The 24019-nt window shown below is 44.4% G+C and overlaps 2 protein-coding genes across 2 annotated transcripts; both read right to left on the bottom strand.

The window, feature by feature from the left end:
* Positions 1–4392: 4392 nt before the first annotated feature.
* LOC115075150 (actin-3-like) lies at positions 4393–12493 on the bottom strand. Its single transcript, XM_029575373.1, has 2 exons — positions 12408–12493; positions 4393–5595 (listed from the first exon to the last, which is right to left on the bottom strand). The coding sequence occupies exon 2, from the start codon at positions 5540–5542 to the stop codon at positions 4409–4411; it is 1134 nt and encodes a 377-aa protein (XP_029431233.1). The 5' UTR covers positions 5543–5595; positions 12408–12493; the 3' UTR covers positions 4393–4408.
* Positions 12494–14143: 1650 nt separating this feature from the next.
* CLDND1 (claudin domain containing 1) lies at positions 14144–23974 on the bottom strand. The gene is made up of 5 exons (XM_029575765.1): positions 23574–23974; positions 22485–22800; positions 21957–22064; positions 17651–17788; positions 14144–17094 (listed from the first exon to the last, which is right to left on the bottom strand). Exons 2-5 carry the CDS (start codon positions 22780–22782, stop codon positions 16874–16876), a joined length of 765 nt encoding a protein of 254 aa, XP_029431625.1. The 5' UTR covers positions 22783–22800; positions 23574–23974; the 3' UTR covers positions 14144–16873.
* Positions 23975–24019: the final 45 nt, after the last annotated feature.

Raw genomic sequence — 24019 nt, 5'->3', positions numbered from 1 at the left:
GTGCTGCGGCAGTCAAAAAAGCAAACAGAATTTTGGGAATTATTAGAAAGGGAATGGTGAATAAAACGGAAAATGTCATAATGCCTCTGTATCGCTCCATGGTGAGCTTGAATACTGTGTACAATTCTGGTCGCCGCATCTCAAAAAAGATATAATTGCGATGGAGAAGGTACAGAGAAGGGCTACCAAAATGATAAGGGGAATGGAACAGCTCCCCTATGGGGAAAGACTGAAGAGGTTAGGACATTTCAGCTTGGAGAAGAGACGACTGAGGGGGGATATGATAGAGGTGTTTAAAATCATGAGAGGTCTAGAACGGGTAGATGTGAATCGGTTATTTACTCTTTCGGATAGTAGAAAGACTAGGGGGCACTCCATGAAGTTAGCATGGGGCACATTTAAGACTAATCGGAGAAAGTTCTTTTTTACTCAACGCACAATTAAACTCTGGAATTTGTTGCCAGAGGATGTGGTTAGTGCAGTTAGTGTAGCTGTGTTTAAAAAAGGATTGGATAAGTTCTTGGAGGAGAAGTCCATTACCTGCTATTAATCAAGTTGACTTAGAAAATAGCCACTGCTATTAATTGCATCAGTAGCATGGGATAGACTTAGCGCCGGATTTTTAAACTCTGCGGTGCGGCCCTCGTACCTTGCTGCGCAGCCCGCGGTACCCAGTTCTGCTTCCATGCCATATTGGGTCAGACTAAGGGTCCATCAAACCCAGCATCCTGTTTCCAACAGTGGCCAATCAGTGCCTCTGACTCTGCACCTCATCCCGGACCCTCCGGGACAAGGTTCTTATGGTTATTTAATCTCTCAGATAATAGAAGGACAAGGCGGGTACTCCATGAAGTTAGCAGGTAGCACATTTAAAACAAATCAGACAAACTTCTTTTTCACTCAATGCACAATTAAAGCTCTGGAATTTGTTGCCAGAGGATGTTGTTAGGTCAGTTAGTGTAGCTTGGTTTGAATAAGTTCCTGGAGATGAAATATATAAATTGCTATTAATCAAGTTGACTTTGGGAATAGCCATTGCTATGACGGACAGTAGCATGGGATCTATTTACTGTTTAGGTACTTGCCAGGTTCTTAACAATTTCCCTATAAGGAAAGGCTAAAGTAGGTTAGGATTCTTCAGGCTGAAGATGAGATGGCTGAAGGGAGATATGATAGAGGTCTATAAGCAAATGAGTGGAGTGGAATGGGTAAATGCAAATTGGTTGTTTACTCTTTCAAACGCACAAAGACTACAGGAATTGTAAAGGAGTGGCCCTACAACCCCTCTGTAATTTGTGGACATCTAGCCTGATCCACCTAACTGCCAGAGAGAGAGAGCTGTTTGGGTGGGACCCTGCTCAGTAGGGATAAGAATGTGGGCCCAGCTAAGAAAAGACAGGACCCTCATCTCTAGGAGAAAGCAACTCCTGAAATGTCTTTGTCCTGAAGGTAAAGCTGCGAGTTATAATAAAGTTGGAATCTTTAAGAAGAATCTGGCGTCTGTGTGGTACATTTCTCCAGCCTAAGAAGTTTACTTGGCTATCCAATTGGGACATTCATGGAAGATACTAGGCGTTACATTTAAAACACAGTACCTGAATATAATCCGCTATGAAGTGTTGAAAGTGGAATATAAAAAATAAATAAATGGGAGAACATACATTTTTTACTCAATACATAATTAAACTCTGGAACTTAGTAGCAGAGAATATTGTGAAAGCTGTTAGTGTAGCTGGGTTCAAAAGAAGTTTGGAAAAATTCCTGGAAGAAAAGTCTATAAAGCATTATTAAAGTGGACTTGAAAAAATCCATTGCTTATCCCTGGGATAAGCAGCTTGGAATCTATTGATCTTTTGTGATTTTGCCAGGCAATTGTGACCTAGATTGCTTATGATCCCTGTTGCCAAGCAGCCCCAATACTGTTATCTCTCATATAAAATCCTACATTTCACTAAAAATAGCTCCCCTTTTCATTGGTTCCTGGATCAGCTGATCCATGACATAGTCACTTATTTCATCTAGAAACTCCACCTCCTAAGCATATCCTGATATATTTATCCAGTCAATATTGGGATAATTGAAATCTACCATTGTTACTGTGTTGTTACCAAATTTGTTTGCTTTCCTAATTTCCATTAGCATTTCATTGTCCATTAGTTCATTCTGGCCAGGTGGATAGTATAGTGTACCCCCACCGCTATACTCTTCTCTTTACATGGGATTTATATCCATGAAGATTCATAGTACCATAGTAACCATTGTCAGATGACCAATGGTCCATCCAGTGCGCAACAAGCTGCAAATGGTGGCAAATACTGCTTTGTACAGAGCACCTCCAAGCCCTCTGTCAAGGGTAGTAACTGCCTCACCATGCATATCACCCCTAGCTATACTGTTGCTCCATTCAGGTTTCCCCAATTTATTCTCCTGCAGGATGTTTATCCTATTTGAAGCTATGGCATCCCGAAAATAAAGCACCCTACCCTATCATTGTGATATAATTTGTACCCTGATATAGCACTGTCCCTTTGGTTATCCTCCTTTCACCAGGTCTCTGAAATGCCAATTATGTCTACCTACTATTCATTCTAACGCTTCCATTTTACATTTTAGACTTCTAGCATTTGCTTACACACATTTCAAACTGTATTTTTTATTTGTATATAAATCTTTGCTAGCAATTGACAAGAATAATTTGGAATCTTTTATCTCAATCTGTTCTTGACTGGGCTACTTTTGCCTTTATTTGAACTTCGCTATTGGGCTGCTGTTTTGTTAATAGCGTTTGAAGATATCTCCCACCGAACTAAGCATTGCTGAGCAACTGATATTACTCCTGAGTCTACTCCCTCGGAGCCTCCCTATCTTAAAGCCTTGTTCTAGAACTTCATTTCTTCATCATCATTACTATTTTTCATGTGTTTGACTATCTCCCTCATCTCTCCTCTTCTCTTGGGTATATTTATTTAGATCCTTAAGTTTCATTTCATAAGGCTTGAGCTGGACCCTGTAACATTTTGGTAGCCCTTCTCTGGACTGCCTCTATTCTGTCCTCACCCTTCTAGAGATACTGGACACAATATTGCAAGTGAGGTCTCACCAATGACCTATGCAATGGCATAATCATGTCTTTTTATTCTACTTTTGTTTCTCTCAATGCATCTTAGCATTGCCCTAACTCTGGTCACCACTTTCTTGCACTTTTTCGCTACCTTGAAAACATAGGATATTTCTTTCCTACTTCTTCAATTTCACCCCTCCATCATGTACTGTTCCCTCAAATTTCAGCACCCTAAATATATAAGCTGTCAAGTTTTTGCATTGAAACTTAGCTGCCATTTAGTTCACTGCTCTTTGATATATGATCTAGAGCAGGGGTGGGCAATTCCGGTCCTCGAGGGCCGCAAACCGGTCGGGTTTTCAGGATATCCCTAATGAATATGCATGAAAAAGATTTACATATGACTGAGGCAGAGTGCATGCAAATCTCTCTCGTGCATGTTCATTAGGGATATCCTGAAAACCCGACCGGTTTGTGGCCCTCGAGGACTGGAATTGGCCACCCCTGATCTAGAGTCTTAAGGAATGGTCTAGAATCAGGCAGCTAAGATTTAATGCTAAAAAAAAATGCAGGGTCATGCATTTGGACTGCAAAAACCCAAGGAAAAGGTATAGTATGGGGGTTAAATTCTTCTACGCACAAATCAAAAGCCTTGGATATACAGGAAGAGGAATGGTCAGAGAGAAGTTGAAAATCTTTTTACCAAAGAAAGTGTTATGGACCTTTAGTTCACACCTGCTTTCCATACCTGTGTCACGCAGCTACAAGCTACATGCGTGGCTGGATACGTTTGAAAATTGGCCTGGTCACTTCTGTAAACCCTGGGATTTATGTGTGCCGAGATTTGAAAATCTACTCCACAATGAGGAAAGCCATAAAAACATTTAAAACATCAGATAAGTTAAACAGACTGTGTGCACGTTTTCAGAGATATCAATTATATGCCTTAACCTTTTTCTAAAGACTTTTAAGTCTATTTCCCTTCATAGCTCAATTGGAAGTGTGTTCGCAAAGTAGGCCCCACATCTGATATCTCTGAAAATGTGCAGAGTGCTGTGATTTTGGCTCTTTCATTCCCTTAGATCCTCCTTGCACTTCCATGAACAGCAAGACCCCACCTTTATGTTTTGAGCTCTGGAAGTTAATGTCAATGACTTCTGCACTACCAAGACTGCGGGGGCAGAAGCTGTAAATATCTGACTGCTCACAGATAGAGAAAGAAAATTAGATTGTGGTAAAATAATATTCTCCCCAACTAATCTTTCATACGATCTTTTACCAGAAAGGTTGAAAGAGAATGTATAGGAAAGAGACAACATTTTAAATCGGTTAGATGTACGCCTTCTTTTAATAGCATTTTTGGTGAAGATAGATGGACCCTTTCTCCTTATACTCTTCTTTTCTCACCCACAGATTATGAAAGGTGGGTAGAGATGCGGCAATAGCACCCCCAAGCCAAGCAGAGTACCATCTCTTCTTTGGATCAGGCACCAGAAAACTGAACTCAGAGTTTTTAGGAAGTAAAAGTCTTAATTCATTCTGCAAACGTTCAGGGAGCCCAGGGAAGAGTGAGGATCCTCCACAAAGCAGAATAGTCTTCTGGATGACCATGCGGGCACTGGAATCAACCTTTTGGAGGCTCTTGAAGGCCATGTGATGGAGGCCAGGCTCACTAACTTTCAGGAGATTTGGTTGGAAGAGAGTTTCTGGGCACTGAAACCTTTCTTTGGCAAGAGATAAAACCTGTCCATCAGGGAGTTGGTAGTCCAGGTACTGGTCTCTCTGAAGTTCCTTCTGATAGTCCAAAGCAACATAGCAGGTCTTCTCCTTAATCTTCCTCACTAGGCTCTTCTCATGAATAAGGAAGGTCTTCCCAGAAAGGCTCAGCAACTCTCTCAAATGGCGAGTTAGTGTCTCCCCAGCAATATCCAGGCGATATAGAGCATGAGGGAGGATAAACCCTTCCAAAACAGGGCAGGTTAAAGAGGTCCCATCACCAACATCAATGACCAAGCCTAAGATCCGCCCACAGGAATACAAGGAGAGGATGCAGGATGGAGCTACATGCATGGCAGGAAAGCCAAAATACTCAAAGAGTAGTTCTGCTGCTAGCTCACGATTATCAAGAGGAGAGGCTGGAGATTCAGACAGTAGCACAGGATGATCTCCAGGGTCAATCTTCAATACCCTAAAAAAAATGTGCTTCCAGAAAATTTCCATCAAATTCCAGTCTACCACTACACCATGGACTATTGGAGCTTTCCAGATAATGCTGTTTGAACAAGGGGTCTTCCTGCCAGGGCAGACTGTTTGGCAGTCAGCCTCAAATGCTAGTTCAGACCAAGGGACCCCAACCTTAGTACGGAGAACACATTTGGGCATGTCCTCAGAGCAGATTCCAGCTTTGGAGTATCCAGTTCCATTGTCTATTACCAGAGAGGCTTTCTCCATGGTCAAGATTCCTCCTTCAGCTCTTTTCATTCATTCCAGATGCTTTTTCCCAGTGGTCACAGGAATCAGACTACAGGAGCTGACTGAAAGAGAAAAACCAGCATCAGCCACAGAGAGGAATATCAGTTGAGTCTCTTATGTGCCACTTTTCATTGCTTTAATCTTGGTACAAAGCTCCTATTGTTTCACAGTAGACATGTTACAAAAACATATAAACCTAAATTGAATTTAATATTTATTAATCGCTTTACTGATTTAAAAAAATCATCCAAAATAATGTACAAGGTAAAAACATAAAACAATACAATACTATATAATTAGCAGACAAGATCACACAAAATAAAACAATTACAATAAATAGAATAATGAAATGTTTGACACAGAATCCACTATATTTTAATTCATGGAAATCCTTCCTAGTCTTATTCTGCATACTAAGCCAAGTTTTTAGCCTTCGTCTAAACTTTTTCAGTTCAGTTTCCTCTCTCAATTCAAAGGGAAGTTCGTTCCACAACACTGAAGCACTAGCCACAAATAATATTTTCGACAGTTTTACTTGCTGAAAACATTTTTCTGATGGTATCTGTAGTAGGAATTTCCCATTGGACCTTAAACTCCCCTTTGCCTCATACCATTTAAATCTGTTTTTCAACTTTGGAGAACACATCCCTCGAAGCACCTTAAAAGTAAAATCAAACATTTAAATCTGCAATGTGATGCTACCGACAGCCAGTGAAGTTGAAGTAAAAGTGGGCTAGCAGCTGTGCATCTAGAATGCGTGCGGCGGTGTTTTGGATAAGTTGCAATTTTCTAATCAATTTCCCTGATAAGCCTAAATAAACAAGTTGCAATGATCTATGCATGATAAAATTAATGCATATGCCACTGCTTTCAGAGCTGGAAAATCCAGGCATGGGCCTAGTTGACGAACCATTTTCAATCTCCATTATGTTTGATGCATTCTATTGGCTATTTGTTTTTCCATAGATAAATTCTCATCTAATATTACGCCCAATGACCTAACCTCTTGTTTTTAGACGTAACTCCAGCCTCACCCCCTCCCCCCACACCCCACGGGGTTTTTTAGTAACTGTCCAGGGCCTACCCATAATTTCTCGCGGTTGCTTTCATTTAAACAAGTTGAAGACTTGTACATTTGCAGTGTAACGAAGTAGGCATGTTTCAGTTTTGTTCAAACAAAATAGTTTTTAGTGTGGGCGGAGCCACTGGCTGAGTGGGAGGGGTTAGTACTGTGACATCAGCATAGTGTAAGGCTTGATGAACAAGGCTTGAAAGTTGCAAGCACCAGTAAAATGTACCATGCTCTGTACACAAAACACAAATAGGTAAAGAATCATTTTAGATTAATTTTCTGAACATGAATGGTTTCTTTTTTTTTCATATTTCACTACCAAAACTGGTACAAGTCCTTTGAAGCACAACACAACAGATAGGTAGCTACTTATGGACAGACAAACAGACCACAATTAAATATATTTTACGCCAGTATTTAGGAGTAAAAAAAAGGTATGTGAAGCCGCAAGTAATATCATCTACGGTATAAAACTTCAAGATAAGTTCAGGAACGTATCAAGCTTGCTGGAATAAACCAACAGAATGGACAGGGAGACGGCAAATAATACTCAAATCAGAGGAATGGAAGGTGATGCACTTCAGGAATGGGAATAGGATGTTCTGTGTATAAATGGGGACAGGAAAGGAGTCATTGCAGCACTGAAAGCTTCAGGTGCTATTGAGAAGAACTAACAGTGAATGTCACCAAACATCAAGCTGCAGGAGGTACCACAGCAAACTGGGGGGATATTTGCGAAGCTGCAGTAACACTTTTACGCACAATAAACGAGATATCACAGGGAACACAAGGAATCTGAAATTCCATACATAAATAAAACCCGGCACACCATGGCCACTAAAATCAGCTGATCACTAGGGGAATATTATGCAAATCCAATAATGCAGCTCGCCTTGAAATTTGCAAGCAGCATTATCTGAAGAAAGTAAAAGGTGCAGTTAACTTTCCCCTGGGAGCATTGGGCAGCTAACGTGACTCGATGCTCCTACAAGGTGGTCCTTCAAGGTCTGGCCAACCCTCCATGCTGGATCCTTGTGCCAAATAAGTGAAATCGTAGGAGGTCCTTAGGCCCTTCCAAACATGTTGCCTCCCCACCCTAGACCACTCCCCAGAATATTCTCTCTAGGACTCTGTTATTCAGGGAGAGGGGCCTGGACGCAGTTCCACCACTTCTTTTCAGACCTAAGGCTGCTCCAGCCCCTCCTTTCCAGGCAGCTTGCAGGGAAGGAGGAGGTGAGTCTGGGGCAGACGGAGCTGCCACTCCGCTCCCTAATTCAGTGCTTCCCCCACTGTTGTTCTGCCCTTCAAATCCCCTTCTGAAGCCGATGTTGCAGAGCGAAAACACTCAAAAAGGGGTTGAATTGGCACAAGAATGAAACTTGTGAGCAGTAATCACAGCTACTGCTCACACGCTTCAAGCTTCTGCTAATTCAACCCCTTTTTATGTTTGTTATCTTGGCAAAATGACTTTGAATGGTGATCTGCTACCTTTTTTTCTAGGATCTGAGGTGTTGGACCCGAGCCACTCGTGAATCAGTGGAGGGCTGATCATGAGTGGAGCCCAGGGATGGAGGATCACAGGAGGAAGGAGGAAGAGTGTGAAAGGTGTGGGGTAGGTTTTACAGCATGCCGCGCGCTCACACATGGTCACGCTGATTTTATAACGTGCGCACCGCAAGTGGGGGGTGTACTGTTGCATACTCCACGTAGCGATGCAATCCGGCCTTTCCCAGTTCCCTCCCACTCCGCTCCAATTAAAGAGTGGACTGGGAGGGAACTTCCCTAACCCCCTGCCTAACCTTCCTTCCCCTTCCCCTAAAACTAACCTACCTGCCCTGAATTTTTTTATTTCATGACTTGCTACTCCTCGGGAGCAGACGTAATTTACGCGCGCCGGCCGGATGCCGGTGCGCGCTTCCCCAGGACAGCAGTTAATGGCCGCTGCCCCACCCCTTTCACGAGGCCCGGCACTTGTGCACCTACCGGGGTTTACACTCATGGCTGGGCCCCTTTGAAAATCCAGCCTTATATGTTTAAGGAAAGAGAGAGAGAGTTCACAGCTGATCCTGGCCCCACCCCCTTACAGAAGTAATACATGGGTTCCCCTCCCTTACCCGCCCCTGCTCAATAGTTCCACTTCCTTTTTGTCTACGAATCAAGCCCTGCTCTTATTCCCTGGTGCCTAATGGGAAGAGGAGGGACATCCATTCCCTTCTGCTCTACCAGTTGATCCTGATGGTTCTTAGCCTTTCTGTACAGGGAGGCCAAAGAGCATCAGTGATCAACCACCACCATTTTGGAAAACAGGGCTGATGTTGTGAGAGCGAATGAATTTTGCTTCTGCCCTGCTAGACACCAGGAATTAACAGTAAGCTTTAGGTGAGATTCCGGGAGTGGGCTAGGCTGAGGGGGTCCGGACCTGAGGGAAGAATGTTTTGGAAAGGCGAGGCTTTGATTCAGGAAGAGGAACCGAAGGACCTCCTAAGATTTAACTTTTTTGGCCACAAGGGTCCAGTATGAGGGTGGGACAGGGTAAACCAAGAGAAGGGTTGTGAGAAGAGGGGATCATGGAGGAGAGAAGACATAAGACGTGATGTGGTCACCCCATCTCAAAAAAAGATACGGCAGAATTAGAAAAGGTACAGAGAAGGGCGACCAAAATGATAAAGGGGCTGGAATAATTCCCCTATGAAGAAAGGCTAAAGAGGTTAGGACTCTTTATATTGGAGGAGGCAGCCGAGGGGAGATATGATAGGGGTCTATAAAATAATGAGTGGAAAGGAACGAGTAAACATTAATCAGTTGTTTACTCTTTCAAAAAGTATAAATACTCAGGGACACACTATGACGTTATTAGGTAATATATTTAAAACTAATAAGAGAAAATATATTTTTACTCAATACCTAATTAAGCTCTGGAATTCATTGCCAGAGGATGTGATGAAAGCTATTAGTGTAGCTGCATTTAAAAAAGGTTTGGACAAGTTCCTGGAGGGAAAGTCCATAAACCATTATTAAGGTAGAGTTGCAGAAATCCACTGCTTATTCCTGGGATAAGCAGCTTGGAATCCATCTACCCCCTGGGATCCTGCCAGGTACTTGTGTCCTGGATTGGCCACTGTTGGTAACAGGATACTGGGCTTGATGGAGCTTTGGTCTCACCCAGTATAGCAAGTTTCATGTTCTTATAATGAGCTGTGGCAAGAGCTGGTGGATAGAAAGAGTTGTACACATGTAGGAAAAATAAGAAATGATAAACCACCCAGAACAGATATTGGTTAATTGGGCGGAATACTGAGAGGGGCTGTTGTCAGTGCTTGAATTGAGATGAACATTTTCCTGATACAAAAATAAACACAGCACTCCCCTGATATATTTCCCAGGATACAGCAGTTATCTCTGGAGTTCCCACGTGGCTGTGGCCTGGGAGCTGAGGAGATACTAACTGCGCAGCTGCTAGGGGTGGTGGAGTTTCTTACGTGGGCTCTAGCCTGGAATCCGTGAGAGCCAAAGGATGCGCTGCAGGGAGTGGGGAGGCAGGAGTCATCCAGAAAACAAAGATGTACCTGGGCTCAGAGACAGGGCAGAGCAGGAAAGTGATCCACGCCTAAGGAGGGAGGAGGATCGGAACCTGTCCATGAAGGAAAGCGTCCTGTGCCTCGGAGGAGTGGGAAGCAGTGCAGAGATGGGTGACCTGAGCCTGCAGAGGAGGGCAGCTGGCTCTGGAGGAGTGAGGAGGAGCGGAGGGATGGGAAGAGGAACAGAGAATTAGTGGAAAATGGGGAGCAGAGCAGGCAAAGTGAATGTGGGGAGTGGAGCTGCCCCAAATATAAAATTCAAAGTGCGCCCATGCAGGAGAGGAAGATTTAAGAGTACAGAGAGAGTAAAGAGGGAAGGGGGAGGTTGAGAGAGAGAGTGGTGCTAAAATGGCGCGGCCACACTGAAAGGTCAGTTTTAAAACCCACACGTGGGCGCGCACGTGGACACACCAGTTTTATAACATGCGTGTGCGTCCATGCGTGCATCTATGTTATAAAACCCACACGTGGGCGCGCACGTGGACACACCAGTTGTATAACATGCGTGCATCTATGTTATAAAACCCACACGTGGGTGCGCACGTGGACACACCAGTTGTATAACATGCGTGTGCGTCCATGCGTGCATCTATGTTATAAAACCCACTACCCGCACGTGTAAGGGGGAGGAATTTTCCAAGATGCACACGGCGACGCCATAGGCCCTTTCCCCAGTTCCCTCCCAGTCTGCTCCAATGAAGGAGCAAACTGGGAGGAAACTTCCTAAACCCCATAGCTAACCTGCCTCCCTTTTCCCCTATCTGCCCCGATCCCTAAATCCCCGCTATCTGCCATTCTTTTTTTTGTTTTAGAACTCGCGATCCACGGCAGGAGCAAGTTGCGTGGGTCCGGTGTTCTCAGCAATGGGACAGTGCCTTAATGGCACTGTCCCAGCCCACCCATGCCCCACACAGACCCTGCCTCCGGCCCGCCCCTTTCTCGTCGGGTCTTTCTTCCTCGCACTTGGCTGTGGGCATTTGAAAATCCTCACGGCACACGTGGCCCAGCCACACACGTATCTCCCAGTTTTAACACACGTAGGCCTTTTAAAATGAGCCCATTAGAATACTGTGTGCATTTCTGGTCGCCGCATCTCAAAAAAGATATAGTTGCATTGGAAAAGGTACAGAGAAGGGCAACCAAAATGAGAAAAGGAGATGGAACAGCTCCCCTATGAGGAAAGACTAGAGAGATTAGGGCTGTTCAGCTTGGAGAAGAGATGGCTGAGGGGGGGGGGATGAGATAGAGGTCTATAAAATCTTGAGTGGAATAGAACAGTTAAATGTTATTTACTATTTCAAAAAATACAAAGATAGGGAGCACTCCATGAAGTAAGTAGCACATTCAAAACAAATTGGAGAAAATTCTTTATCACTCAATGCACAATTAAGCTCTGGAATTCATTGAAGAGGATGTGGTTAAGGCAGTTAGCTTAGCTGGGTTTAAAAAAGGTTTAGACAAATTCCTGGAGTAGAAGTTCAAAAACTGTTATTAACCAAATAGTCTTAAAGGTGAATTTTAAAAGTCCAGTGCCTGCCAAAACCAGGAGAGATGTGCACAAGTCAGGCCGGCGTGTGCTGAGCGGATTTTAAAATCCAACTGAGTATGCACATATCTCCTGCTACACGCACAAATAAAAGGTTTCAAAAAAAGGGTGGGGACCTGATCTGGGTGGGACATGGGCATTCCTGGATTTCTCAGTGAAACCAGCGCATAAATGCGCAATGTGGCCCCCTACCACACTTCTGCAGGTGGAAGCAGGATTTGTGCACACAGGTGCATCCATTTAAAATTGTGCACACACGTACGTACAGCCAGGCTATCTTATAACATACATATGTGTGTGCAAATGTTATAAAATGGACGTGTCTCTGGATGCAAGCCGGCAAATGCACAGAACATGTGCACCCGCAGGCCTGTTTAAGTTACCACCTTAGGGAATAGCCACTGGGGCGTTTGTGTAATCAGGCTGCCCAGGTTGTGGCTCTAGTGCACGCTGCCAATATCACATGCTAAAAGGATTGAGTTGTGCTGCTGTAAAAGATCATGCACTAAGGCTGAAATGGAAAACAAATTCCAACAACATGAATCCCCTTCCTCCCACCATCAGAAAAGAAAAATATGGTTCACCCTCCTAATTCTGAGGAACCTGCTGGGTCTAAGAGAGCGAGGTGAGTACAGACTGGAAGAGTGTGTCATGTCAGGAGCGCTAAAGCAGACTCACCTTCATTGGAGGCATCCCCAGCGTAGCAAGTCTTCTAGCTCAGCTTTTCATACAACTCACTTCTGATGTATATTTTCACTTGATTTTCAGTTGTTTCTGACTGCACTCACTGACTGCTTGGCTGTAAGAGTTTTTTTGGACATTGTAGTATAAATTACAAATAATCTTTTTTTTAAATCCCAACCCTGCTGTGCTGTTTTAGGTTTCCCTTCACTTCACTTCCTCTTAGCTTTAGAGTGCGCTGTGTTTGCCCCCAGCTGCGTGCTCAGTAACATTGCCTCTAGCAAGGAGCACATCAAGGCTTCATCTCTCACAGGGAGTGTAGCAAGCAGATGGTTTGTGACATCAGCACAGAGGGAAACCTGCTCAGAGGCTGAAAAACCTCAGGAGGCTCAGTATCTGCAGGCAGCCCCCACAACCACCTGTCTCTATGTACAAGCAGCATAAGGTAAAGGGCTGTAGGTGCAGATATAATTACCTTTTTCCATAGAAGTATTTCATAGGAAGTGGTACAAGAACCTTTTCCCTATCTATATACTAATACCAAATTTGCCTGTTTGGGTGCTTTGTTAGGGATCTTTCTATTGCTCTCCACACACGGTTCCCATGTGTCTGGAAAAAGTGAAAGAAAACATGTAACACATGGTCATAAAAAGAATATAAACTCAGATCTATGTAGCAGCTGTTACAGTAACCGCGGTCAAAATGACTGGAGTGGTGCATGAAGGTTCCTCTGTCACACGTCAGCACAGAGCCAGGTACCCCCGCTCCTTCCCAAAAGCAGTAAAACGGGCCCCTACCTAGGATACAGGACCACAGCAATAGTGAGCACATGGCAGAGGATCTCCCCCTGGAAAGCAAAGTGAGCCCAAGCCAGGGGGGAGAGGCAGGAAATCTCCTGGAACGTAATGTGCAAGCAGCAGCTTCATTTCCACCAGGAGCTGAAGCCCTACTTATGACTTACAGTATAGAAACCTGGCCCATCCAGTCTGCCATCTGTCTAAAGTTAGCATTATAATTCTCATCACTTCCTTAGAGATCCCCTGAATGTATTCCTTGCTTTCTGGAATTCAGATACGGTTTTTCTTTCCAACCCTTCCACTGGGAAGGGTTCCTCACACCCACCACCCTCTCTGTAAAGAAATATTTCCTAAGATTACTGGCGAGTCTACCCCTTTTCAACCTCTTCATATGACCCCTTGTCCGAGTCTCCTTTCTGTAGAAAGAAGCTGACCTTCTATGCATGGAAACCTTTTAGACATTTGAATATCTATCATATCTTCCCTATCTCACCTTTCCTCTAGGGCAGTGCTTCTCAACCCAGTCCTTGCCTAGCCCCTCAGGTTTTAAGCAAATCCACTACGAATGTGCCTGAGATAGATCTGCATACAGTGGAAGCAGTGCACGCAGACCTCTCTCATGCTTACCCATTATGGAGATCCTAAAACCTGACTGGTTAGGTTGCCCGGAGGACTGCTCTAGGGTATCCATGTTTAGATCTTTAAGTCTATCCCCATGTGCTCTAGAACAAAAGACCACTGAGTGACTCCATCTTGTTTATATCCTCTAGAAAGATGTTTAAGGGGGAAGGCACTTTTTTGGACTTCAAATACTGGACTCCCACAGGCACAAGAAGCTTGCCTACCGTCTGCTGGAGACAGCGAATACTGACAGACCAGTGTCGGCACCGATCTCTAGGAATCCTGACTTATTACTGGAGTCCAGATGACACAAAGTGGAGGTCCTTCACTTTTATTAATACCGTTATGTTGCAGGACAACAAAACATGCAGGGGAAATATACAAAAATGCAACCACTAGAGAAGCACAACCAAGATAAAATAAATACAAATACATTTTTTAAATGCAAAATTAAATATTCTAAGGATTTGGAAGGAAAGAATGTAGGGTCCAAGCACATCTGGTAAACAATTATTTTCAAAGTCCTTTGCAAACTCCTCCATCCATGTTTAAAAATGTCACCCTGGTGACATTTATTTATTTATTTTTATATATCGACATGCAAACATGGGTATCACATCGGATTACATGAGAGCTTGAGTGATAATGTGACAGCGGTCAAATTATCTTTACATTGTAACATTGTGAGACGGCATTGGTACAAGATTTCTCCTGCCGGAGTGTAGAGAGTGCAGAGGGCAAAAATCCCAGTATTGCACTGGAAGTAAAGTGAAAGGGGAAGGCTGTGTTAGTTGGGTGTCACAGGTCACGGTGTGAGCCCAGCACAACTCACTGACAGTTCTCTGGAAGACCCTGTTCAGAGCCAGCCATTTGTAAGAAAAACTACTTTATTCCGTGCCTCAGTAGTCAGGTAACACTTCTAGCTTTCCATTCCTGTCCTGAGCTACCCCAGTGAGACATGCTGGTAATTCCCTGAAGGTCAGCTCAATTCCTCAAGGCTACATAGAACTTACTTCCCAGTCGCGTTCTTGCAGATTCGACAATTCTCAACCAAGGGCTGTGGGCATCTCTGTATCACGCTACACTTGTAGTTCTCCGCAGGTTAGCCCAAGTCCCCAGGACTGTGTGAAACCCACTTCCCAACTACAGATTCAAAATCCCTAACTGTTGGCTGCAATCCTTTCTTGGACACTGGTCTGCAAAGGAAGCTAGGGCTCCTTATATCAGGATAAAAGGGAATTCTTTGCAGACTCTGCAATCGTTCATGGGAATTTTCTAAAGGTTTTGTTGAAAGCAATGATCCCAGCCTCTTCTGAACATTTGAGAAAAGTCCCCCCTTGCCTGGCACTGAAAGATCACATCCAGCAACCTTTCTGAAGAATTCTGAGGTGGTCACAACCTGGAAAACAAAATTCAGGTTTCTCCAGGAAAATACAGGAATTAAAGAAAAAGAAAAAGGAAGTTCTGCAGGAAAAATCTTTCATTTCACTAAGCAAGGGCACCACAGACTTGCTTTCTACTTAATGTTTTGGGTACAAGAAGCCCTGAAAAAGTCTCTTAATTGGCAGGGATTAGTACTCGGTGGTCCGCTCCTTCTCTGCTGGAATATTCAGAGTGGGGCCGGGTGCAGTAATGTGACAGCCTCCCCCCATGGTATTTTCCTAGTAGCCAGCACTCCCCCCTCCCCACACACTTTGGGAGAGAGCTGGTGAATGATGCTACAAGGCCTTGCAGTGCAACCACCGTGGGGGCCCTTCAGCCGCACCTCACACCTAATCCAGCCCTGCTCTAGATTAAGCAGATTCTGCATTTTTTGGAAGGTGCTGCCTTTTTTAAACAAGGAGGCTTATGGACTCTGAGGATCCCGAGAGCCGTATCGGCAGCGTAAACTGGAAGGGACACCCTTGCCAAACAGGTCTCAAGAGAAGAGTCAGACTGGACCATGAGTCCAAGACAGGGATTGGGCTATAGGCTGGTGACCTGTTCACATAAAAATGAACTTACTGAAACTTAAAAAAGGGAAATAAACTGGGAGGACCTAATGGGATATGGGATCCACGCAGAGCTAGAAAAAGATGGGAGTCTAAACAGCCACCGTCACCTAACCCATGACAGATGACGATGATGGTGGTAGTGAGGACTTCACCGTTAGTCAGCATTGCCTCCTCCGTGGTCAGATTTCTGAATCCAGTCCTAGCTGGGATCGGGGGGCACCTACAGGTGAGGTGCTCCATAATACTTTGGCTGTTCAATATACTGCAGTGCGGTATTTGGATTCCCCTGGGAGTTTTCAGGACAGTAAGCATGCACAATGGCCAACATCACAGTCAGGAAATTACAGTAAAGCAAGAAACATGTGAGCCATACAGGGGAAGGGTGAGGAGATCACGCCTACCTGTCTCTCCAATCCATCATCCACTAATCAGAGGAAGGGACTTAAGAAACCCAAATGATCCTGGATCTGCATATTGCAAAGTTCAGACTGATCCAGTTATGATAAAGAAATATCCACTTTCCAGTGCTGATACTGCAAATGGCTGACAGACTCCCCACCCGCACTACTAAACGCCAACAAAACGTTAAAACTAACCAATGAGGGGACCAGGAAAGAGCAAAACACCACTGCAGCCAGCTGCGCTCCTGAATACCGCAGAGAAACATTTTAAAACTCAACCAAAATCAATTTTAAAAAATGCATTAAACAATAAAACTGTTAAAACGGACTCCCGCCAGCAGTCGTCTGGCGCTTTGCATTCCATGGACGTGACAGTAATGCACATTCGTGCAATCTGAGCAGCAGCAGCCACTAGGTATCAACATTATTTCACGGCTCGCAAGTTTCTAGATTCTGTTAGCTTCTTCACTCGTTTATATAAAAAAGCAATCCTTGTAGCTTGAATCTGCAAGAGGACAACCTCTTTCCGCACAATTTCTGGTTGGCAGCTTGTGTTCCCCTGGAAGCAGCCAGTGGGAGGTGTGGAGGGGCAGGAGCGCTGAATGGTTTGCATTGTGAAGAGGCAGAGGAAGATGGCGTGCTGAGTATTTTCATGCCACGCGGTACGCCTTCATGAACGTGTACTCCCTGCGATTAGTGCGTGCCGCCCAGATGAAGAGAGCAGCAGCCATGAACTGCAGCGGGGCAGAGACGCAGGCCAGGCAGAGGGACCAGCCGAACTCCCCCCGTATATTCTCTGGCACGGGAAGCTTCTCGTGAAGGAGTTCTACGCCGGCCACGTAACAAGCCACAGATCCGAGGGTGCAGACACCTATGTGGGAAGTAAGTGACATAGTCACAAAGCAGCCACTGTAATAAACTTGAGTGAACAAAGAGCACTAACATTGTAGCACACATTGATATCAATATTCAAAAGGATTGATCTGGCTAAGACCCAAACTCAAGTCCCACACTGACTAGCCACGTTTTAGTCTGATTTAGACATTCAGCTAAAACTTAAAAGAGGCATTCTGGGGTGGAGCAAAGTTATTTCTGTTCATAGCCCAGATAAGTGGGTTTTACTGGATGGGCTGCAAGGTTTTACTGGATGGGCTGCTTTAAGGTTCCTCTCTGCACAAGTGCAATTAAAAATGTGTTCAGCCTAGCACATATTGTACAGGCCCCCATAATGAGCAGGCTTACAGAGCTGGGATTCAGTTTTTCTGTTTCGTTACACCTCCTATCTGAGTCCCATTAGGGAATCATCATGTGCAGCCTCCAGTACTTTCCGCTTTCTCCTGGTCCCCTTCAATCTTTCATTTTTCTGCAGTATTACCTCCCAGAACTGACATGTTATCTCCCAGGACTCCCTATGACAGGGTCCTTACCTGCAAGGAAGTGGAGCACACCAGTGCCAATAGTGGGGTAGAGACTGTGACAGGCACAGGCACAGATTCCAATCAGTGCCCCGAAACACATCAACCCCAAACTGACGATAGGCAGCAGGACCTGACAGCGCCAGAGATCTGAGAGAGAATGGAGGGATTACACCCTATTTCCACACACTTCTAATTCCTCTACCTCAAACAAGGACTTACCCCAACCTAAGTCCCACAAATTTCATTTTAAGAGGGGTAGGAAGGAGTGCATAACACATGCCCACACATCCCTACATGGAAGGAGGAAGATGCAGGGAAAGACAGTGTGGCAATGTTTTACTTTTTATTTTATTTTAAAGACGTATATGCTGTCTTTTCCAAGGATTAAGGCAGTTTACAGTCAAGGATATCCATCCTTAGTCCAGATCACAAAATAGTAATGGTAACTGAAGCAACCTATACAAAAAATTAAATCATGGAAACAGATCAACAGCACACATTCCATCCCTAAATATCAAAATAATAATAAATGTGCTTTCAAATTTTTGCTGAACTTCTTGATATTAGACTCGTCACAAAGAGATATTAGAAGAAGGTTCCACCATGTTGTTCCCGAAATAAAATTCAACCGGTTTGACTACCCTAAATCTTGGAACAAATAAGAGGCAGTAACCTGTCGATCTTAGTGTTCTGGTAGGTTGGTACATTTTGAGCTGAGAATTGATATTTGGTGGAGCAACGCCACGCGTGGATTAGCAAATTCCTAGCAATCTAGAAATACTATTAGATCCGCCCCTGCAAACTCTACCTCGTGCCTCCTCCCTTTCCCAGCATTTCAAATCATCAGGTCCACAACCACCTCTGCCCTCCCCCACCCAGCCCTCTTGCTTTGAAACGCCCTATGTGGTCCTTCCCTTGAAAAATTTAGGACCCCTGTTCTTTTGCATTTTCCACCACCCTCTGTATCTGGTTCAACACAGACCTGAATTCTGTGTCTGTGTTTTGGCTGCTGCTGCTACTACTTTATCCACTGTTAGATTATTTCAACTATCGACCATTCTCTCTGTAAAGAAGTACTTCCTCATGTTCTCAATCTCCCACCATCTCATGACCCCTTATCCTTCATATATTTGAATGGTTCTATTGTATTCACCCTTACCCACCTTTTCTCCAGCAAACATTTTGAATATCTTAAGTCTCTCGGAAGGGTCAGTGTTGCAGGCCTTGTATCATTCTAGTAGCCATTACCTGAACTGCTTCCAGCCTCTCGATATCCTTAATATATTCTGCAAGTTCACACAATACCAGTCCTTTCTTCCAAAACACAAGACACACATATGGGTGCACAATCAGTACTTATAGATGTAAAATAGGTTTGAGCTAGCATAGCATACATAAATGGGAGGGTCTATATGGATGATCAGAATGACCGAGTCTGCTTACTGTAAACTGAGTTTTCCACAGATAGCAGGATGAATTGGCCATGATCTCTGGTGGCAACAGCCAGACAGACTTCCCTCTCATAGCTAGTAGAGCACATGCGGGAGGTCCCGTGCAGCCAGTACCCTGCCAAACTAAACACAGTGAGTCCAATCCGATCGCCAGGGAGGTGGGTGAGACGCTCATAGCAGGATAAATTAGCTATCTATGGAAAACACCATTCACAGTAAGCAAACTTGCACTTTTCCGTTGATATGCAGTCTGAAATAGCCTTGATCCCTGGGAAGTCCCAAGCTTTTTGGCAACCCTCAGGATACATGGCGAAGTACAGATAGGTTGTCTTTTTTTTTTTTTTTTGCAACCTGGGTCCCCCTTCCAGTGCAGAGCAGATTAGTGAGGAAGAACCTGTCCTAAAACGCTGACCAATGCCATTTGTTTGTCTAAACAATAATGAGATGTACAAATGACCATGTGGCCGCTTTGCGGATGTCTTTGAGTGACACATTGTGCAGATTGGCTACTGAAGCTGCCATCGCTCATATCTGCTGAGCCTTTATTTTATTGTGGAGCTGCAACTGTGAGACATCAGTGTTGTAATACTTAAAAGCTCCTCATTACAGGCATGAAAGTGGTGAAGCAGTTAAATACTTTTTGACATGTTACACAAAGTCATTAATTTTGTTCTCAGTTTTAGATTATTATTTTTTTATCATAAGTAGTTTTGTAAATATTAACATTATAATCTTGCACTTGTACTAGAAAGAGACTATAAATTAAAGAATGAGAAAAGAACATTTTTGAATAGAAACAAGGCCAGTTTATATGCCATCGATTGCAAGCCATAAAAACCTTAATTTGCATAAGAGGCGAGAATAATTAACATGGAAGCCAAGTGCAAATTACCATATGTCCATTCAGATCGTTTGTTTATAATAGAAAACTAATCATAGAAATGTTGACAGTTGTGTAACCTTGCTTAGGAGTTGGAAATATACAACTGAAATTCAATATAATGCTTGTTATCAGTAAAATCATTTGAGAGGGAGTTTAAGCTGGAGTCTTGCATGGCTCTCTGCCTCTCCATAAGGTACCTTCCAGAGACACCTGTTGGCTTCTGGTTCCTCCCTGACGGTTGATGTAGGCCACTGTTGTGGCGTTGTCCAACATGACTGACTGATTTGTCTCGGAGTCTGTAACTGAACTGTAAGCAGGCTAGTCTGACTGCCCGGGTTTCTAGGCGATTGATGTTCCATCCCGCCTCTTCTTTGTTCCATTGCCCCTGGGCGGTTAGCTCCTGGCAGAGTGCTCCCCATCCTCGTAGGCTGGCGTCCGTGGTGAGCAGGATCCAGGTTGGTGAGGATAGTCTCACTCCCTGGCTTAGATGGCCTTCTTGCAGCCACCATCGTAGTTAGGTCCGAACTTTGTCCAGGAGCTGAAGACGTACGGTGTAGTTCTGGGACAGCGGATTCCATTGTGATAGTAGTGAGCGCTGTAGGGGTCTCATGTGAGCTCTTACCCATGGCACTACTTCCAGTATGGATGCCATGAGGCAGAGGACTTGGAGGTAGTCCCATGCCGTGGGACGAAGCTTGCTCAACAAGGTTCGCAACTGGTGAGTGGCATTGAATGTATTGGTGGAAAGCGAAAAGTTGGTGTTGGGTACAGCATGGTGGGATATGGCCCTGGCAAAGCCGTGGCCAGAATCTGTAAAGTCGACTGAACTGCAACTGTGAGTGATGAGGCAAGTAAAATTCCTCAATGCGTTCTCAGTCTGACGCCGGGCTCTTTGCATTGAGGAGTACATCTAGAGGGCCAGCGACCCTAGTGTGCTTGTATTTTTGTACACCATGTGCTTCGGATGTGTTGGGTCTGTATGCTTTGGATGTTTATGCATCGAGGAGTGTGTCGAGAGGGGCGGCAAAGCTGTACAATGCCCTGGTATGTTCATAGTTTTGTGCGCTGTCCGATTTGGATGCATCAGGTCAATTCATTTTGGATACTCTGATGCATCCCACGCTGAGTGTTTCAAGGCCCTCGGAACTTCTAATTTACACTCTGATGTGTCTCGATAAGTCTGGTGCAGTCAATGCGGAGTGTTTCGACTGCATTGGTGGAGTCAAAGCAGTTAACTTTGAGCATTTGTCCTGCACCCGTTTCTTTGAGACATGTGCCGTCTTTTCTGACACTTCCTTGGCGCATAAGGCTCTCTCCAAAGCAACAAGTTATATCCCGGGGTAAGGGGACTAGCCCCAGACTATAGGGAATAGCCACTGCTATTACTGACATTAGTAGCATGGAGTCTACTTAGTGTTTGGATACTTGCCAGGTACTTGTAGCCTGGATTAGCCACTGTTGGAAACAGGATGTCTCGGTCTGACCCAGTATGTCAATTTCTTATGTTCTTATGAGTGCAATGGCTCCTTTGTAGCCTGAGACAAGGTGCATGTCGACTATGCCCCTTTTAGCTTTTTCATAGCTAATGTGTCTCCCCCTTCCCAGAGGAGGACTCGGGGTGGGTGGGCGGTGTTGAAGAAGAAGAGCCGATGCTCACGATACTGCCCAGGGGATACGAAGCGGAACGATTGCATCCTACTTGGGCCTGATGTATTTATTTTTTTAAAATTCTTGTATACCACTTATCAAATTCCTAAATGGTTTACGCACATGCTCAGTAGAGCAAAAAGCTCTACTAGCTATGAGAGAGAAGTCCGTTCGTTGCCACCAGATAGCATCAACCCAAAGGTCATGGCTAATTCAGACTGCTTATTGATGGAAAATTCCAAGTGCAGAGGAAATCCAGAGCAGTCTACCACATCCACCCACAAACAAAAATGTCTTTATACATATTCGATACACACACACACCACATACTTACAAGTTCGAAGCAGATCTGGACCAGTGTTGTGGTTCCCTGGCTCTGTGTATTTCTCCATGAACTGATCAGCGAGAGAGAAACTGATACACTCTGTAGTTAAGTCTGAATCTGTAATAAAAATAGAAAATCTCTCACCCAAAGAAGACTGGATCTATGCAAAACACATCACCCCATTTTTAGTAAAAGGTGTTAATGATGATCCATCCTCCCCTGTATTATTCCCTGGAGGTTTACTCTCTGCTTCAAAGGCAAGGGGTAACGGGAAATTGGATTCAGAGAGCAACCAACAAGGGCACTAACTTTTACGGTCTGGGAAACTGATAAGTATGGGGGCAACTTGCACAGCAGATACTGCCATAAGCTTGCTGGGCAGACTGGATGGACCATTTGGTCCTTTTCTGCTGTCATTTCCATGTATATCTCTCAGCCTATTTCTATAAGGATATTACAGAAAGTCCATCTTGGGATGGACAAGAGACAGAGGAGGACGAAGATGAGCAAGCTGGAGGAGGACAGCATGGGCTATACCTGGCACTCGGAACCAATGTGAATGCATGGAGACAGTGATGCACCTCCGCCATAGCCCCAGTGTGCCATTGCAATGGAAAAGCGCATCCATGTAAGTCTTCTCGTCAGCCTCCTCGCTGGTGAATTCCTCCTTGAAGTTGCGTCCCATGGTGGTCTCACTGATATTCAAAGATGGTGGAGGGGGACTGTGGTACTCATACCAGAAGTCTGTGCCAATGGAAGCTGCCACATAGATGGTGGAGATGACACTGAGGATGCAGGCAATCACCAGAGCCGTGGCAAAGCGGTTATCCATCATGTTGTCAGGTACTCACCACTGCAGAGAGAGGCAAGTTACAATCTACCACAGAACCATAAACAGATTAGGCTGAAAGATCTTATGAGGTCCTCTATCCAAGCTCGTGACCTCCAGGCAGGATCCCCAGTGCCTAAACCAACCTAGAGAGCACTCAAAATTCCAATTGCTGCAGATTCCACTGTCTTCCCAATTATCTACTCAAGCTTGACTACCCTTAGTGTTAGAAATCTCTTCCTAAAATCTTCACTTTCTTCTTGACATTTGGGGTACACAACTGGACAGAGGGCTCTAACAAAAGCTTCACAAATAGGTAGAGAATGACTTTCCTCATCTTTCAAGTCCCCATTAATGCAGCCCAGCAATTAGCACTGAAGGACTACACTGATGGTCAACTTGTAGTCTCCTATAACCCCAAGAGTTTTTCCTACAGTCCCCATTTAAGTTTTCCTTCCTAGCATTTGCTGGATGTATTTGAACCTTTTTATGTCTGATCATTTCTCCATTTCTAATCCCTTTCTCAAAGATGCATCTCAGTATCTTTTACAAAGGTTCCTGGGCCATCATCTGAATCAGAAATGAAAATATTGAATCCTGCCAGTCCCAGGACCGACCTCTTTAGAATCCACCCAGCAGATACTCCCAGGCTAATGCTGAACCATTGAGAATTAGTCTTAGAGCACATTTTTCCAGCCTGTTATGCACCCGCCATATACAGTAGCACGGCCTGGCTCACGTTTGCTATTTTATGCGTCTATCATGGGAGGCTTTCAAAATATGAAACATTCACTGACCGTCTGCTGTTTCCCAAGTCAGTCTCACCCAGGAAAACTGATCTTCACAAACTGAGGTTATTATTTTCTTTATGCTTCGTTATCATTGTGCTGTTCATCCGGGGAGTGAAGTTAAATTGCCAGTTCTTTAATTCTCTGTGTCTCCTTTTTCCTGATACGTGTCAGACTTGTCCATCTCCAGACTTGCTATCCTCTAATCGCTAACATATGAAACAATATCCGATTTATAAAATTCCTCTGTAATTTATTCTTCTGTTTGCTTTCACCTTTCTAGAGAAAAGCTTTGCATGGGTTCCGTTATGAATTTTCCCTCCCTGCACGCTGCTTGTGCTTCCTCTCGTATCCAAGGCCTCAGGGCGAGGCGGGAGGCGAAATAAAGGGGAAAGAATTAACACCCGGATGACGTCCTACGCCACTTCCGCACCTCGCGCGCGCTGCTGACGTCA

This window comes from Rhinatrema bivittatum, chromosome 13, assembly GCF_901001135.1.
Source record: "Rhinatrema bivittatum chromosome 13, aRhiBiv1.1, whole genome shotgun sequence".
Lineage (NCBI taxonomy): Eukaryota > Metazoa > Chordata > Amphibia > Gymnophiona > Rhinatrematidae > Rhinatrema > Rhinatrema bivittatum.
Note: the sequence above shows the minus strand (reverse complement) of the source record. Positions and strands in the feature narration are given on the sequence as shown.

What these genes read in the sequence shown, in the direction of transcription:
- LOC115075150 (XM_029575373.1), bottom strand. Translation starts at nt 5,542, where the DNA reads ATGAAAAGAGCTGAAGGAGGAATCTTGACCATGGAGAAAGCCTCTCTG.
- CLDND1 (XM_029575765.1), bottom strand. Translation starts at nt 22,782, where the DNA reads ATGATGGATAACCGCTTTGCCACGGCTCTGGTGATTGCCTGCATCCTC. An exon ending in ACATTGGTTCCGAGTGCCAG is followed by an intron (nt 22,065 to 22,484) that starts GTATAGCCCATG and finishes TTTTTATTACAG; the next exon opens with ATTCAGACTTAACTACAGAG. An exon ending in TCCAGATCTGCTTCGAACTT is followed by an intron (nt 17,789 to 21,956) that starts GTAAGTATGTGG and finishes ATTCTCTCTCAG; the next exon opens with ATCTCTGGCGCTGTCAGGTC.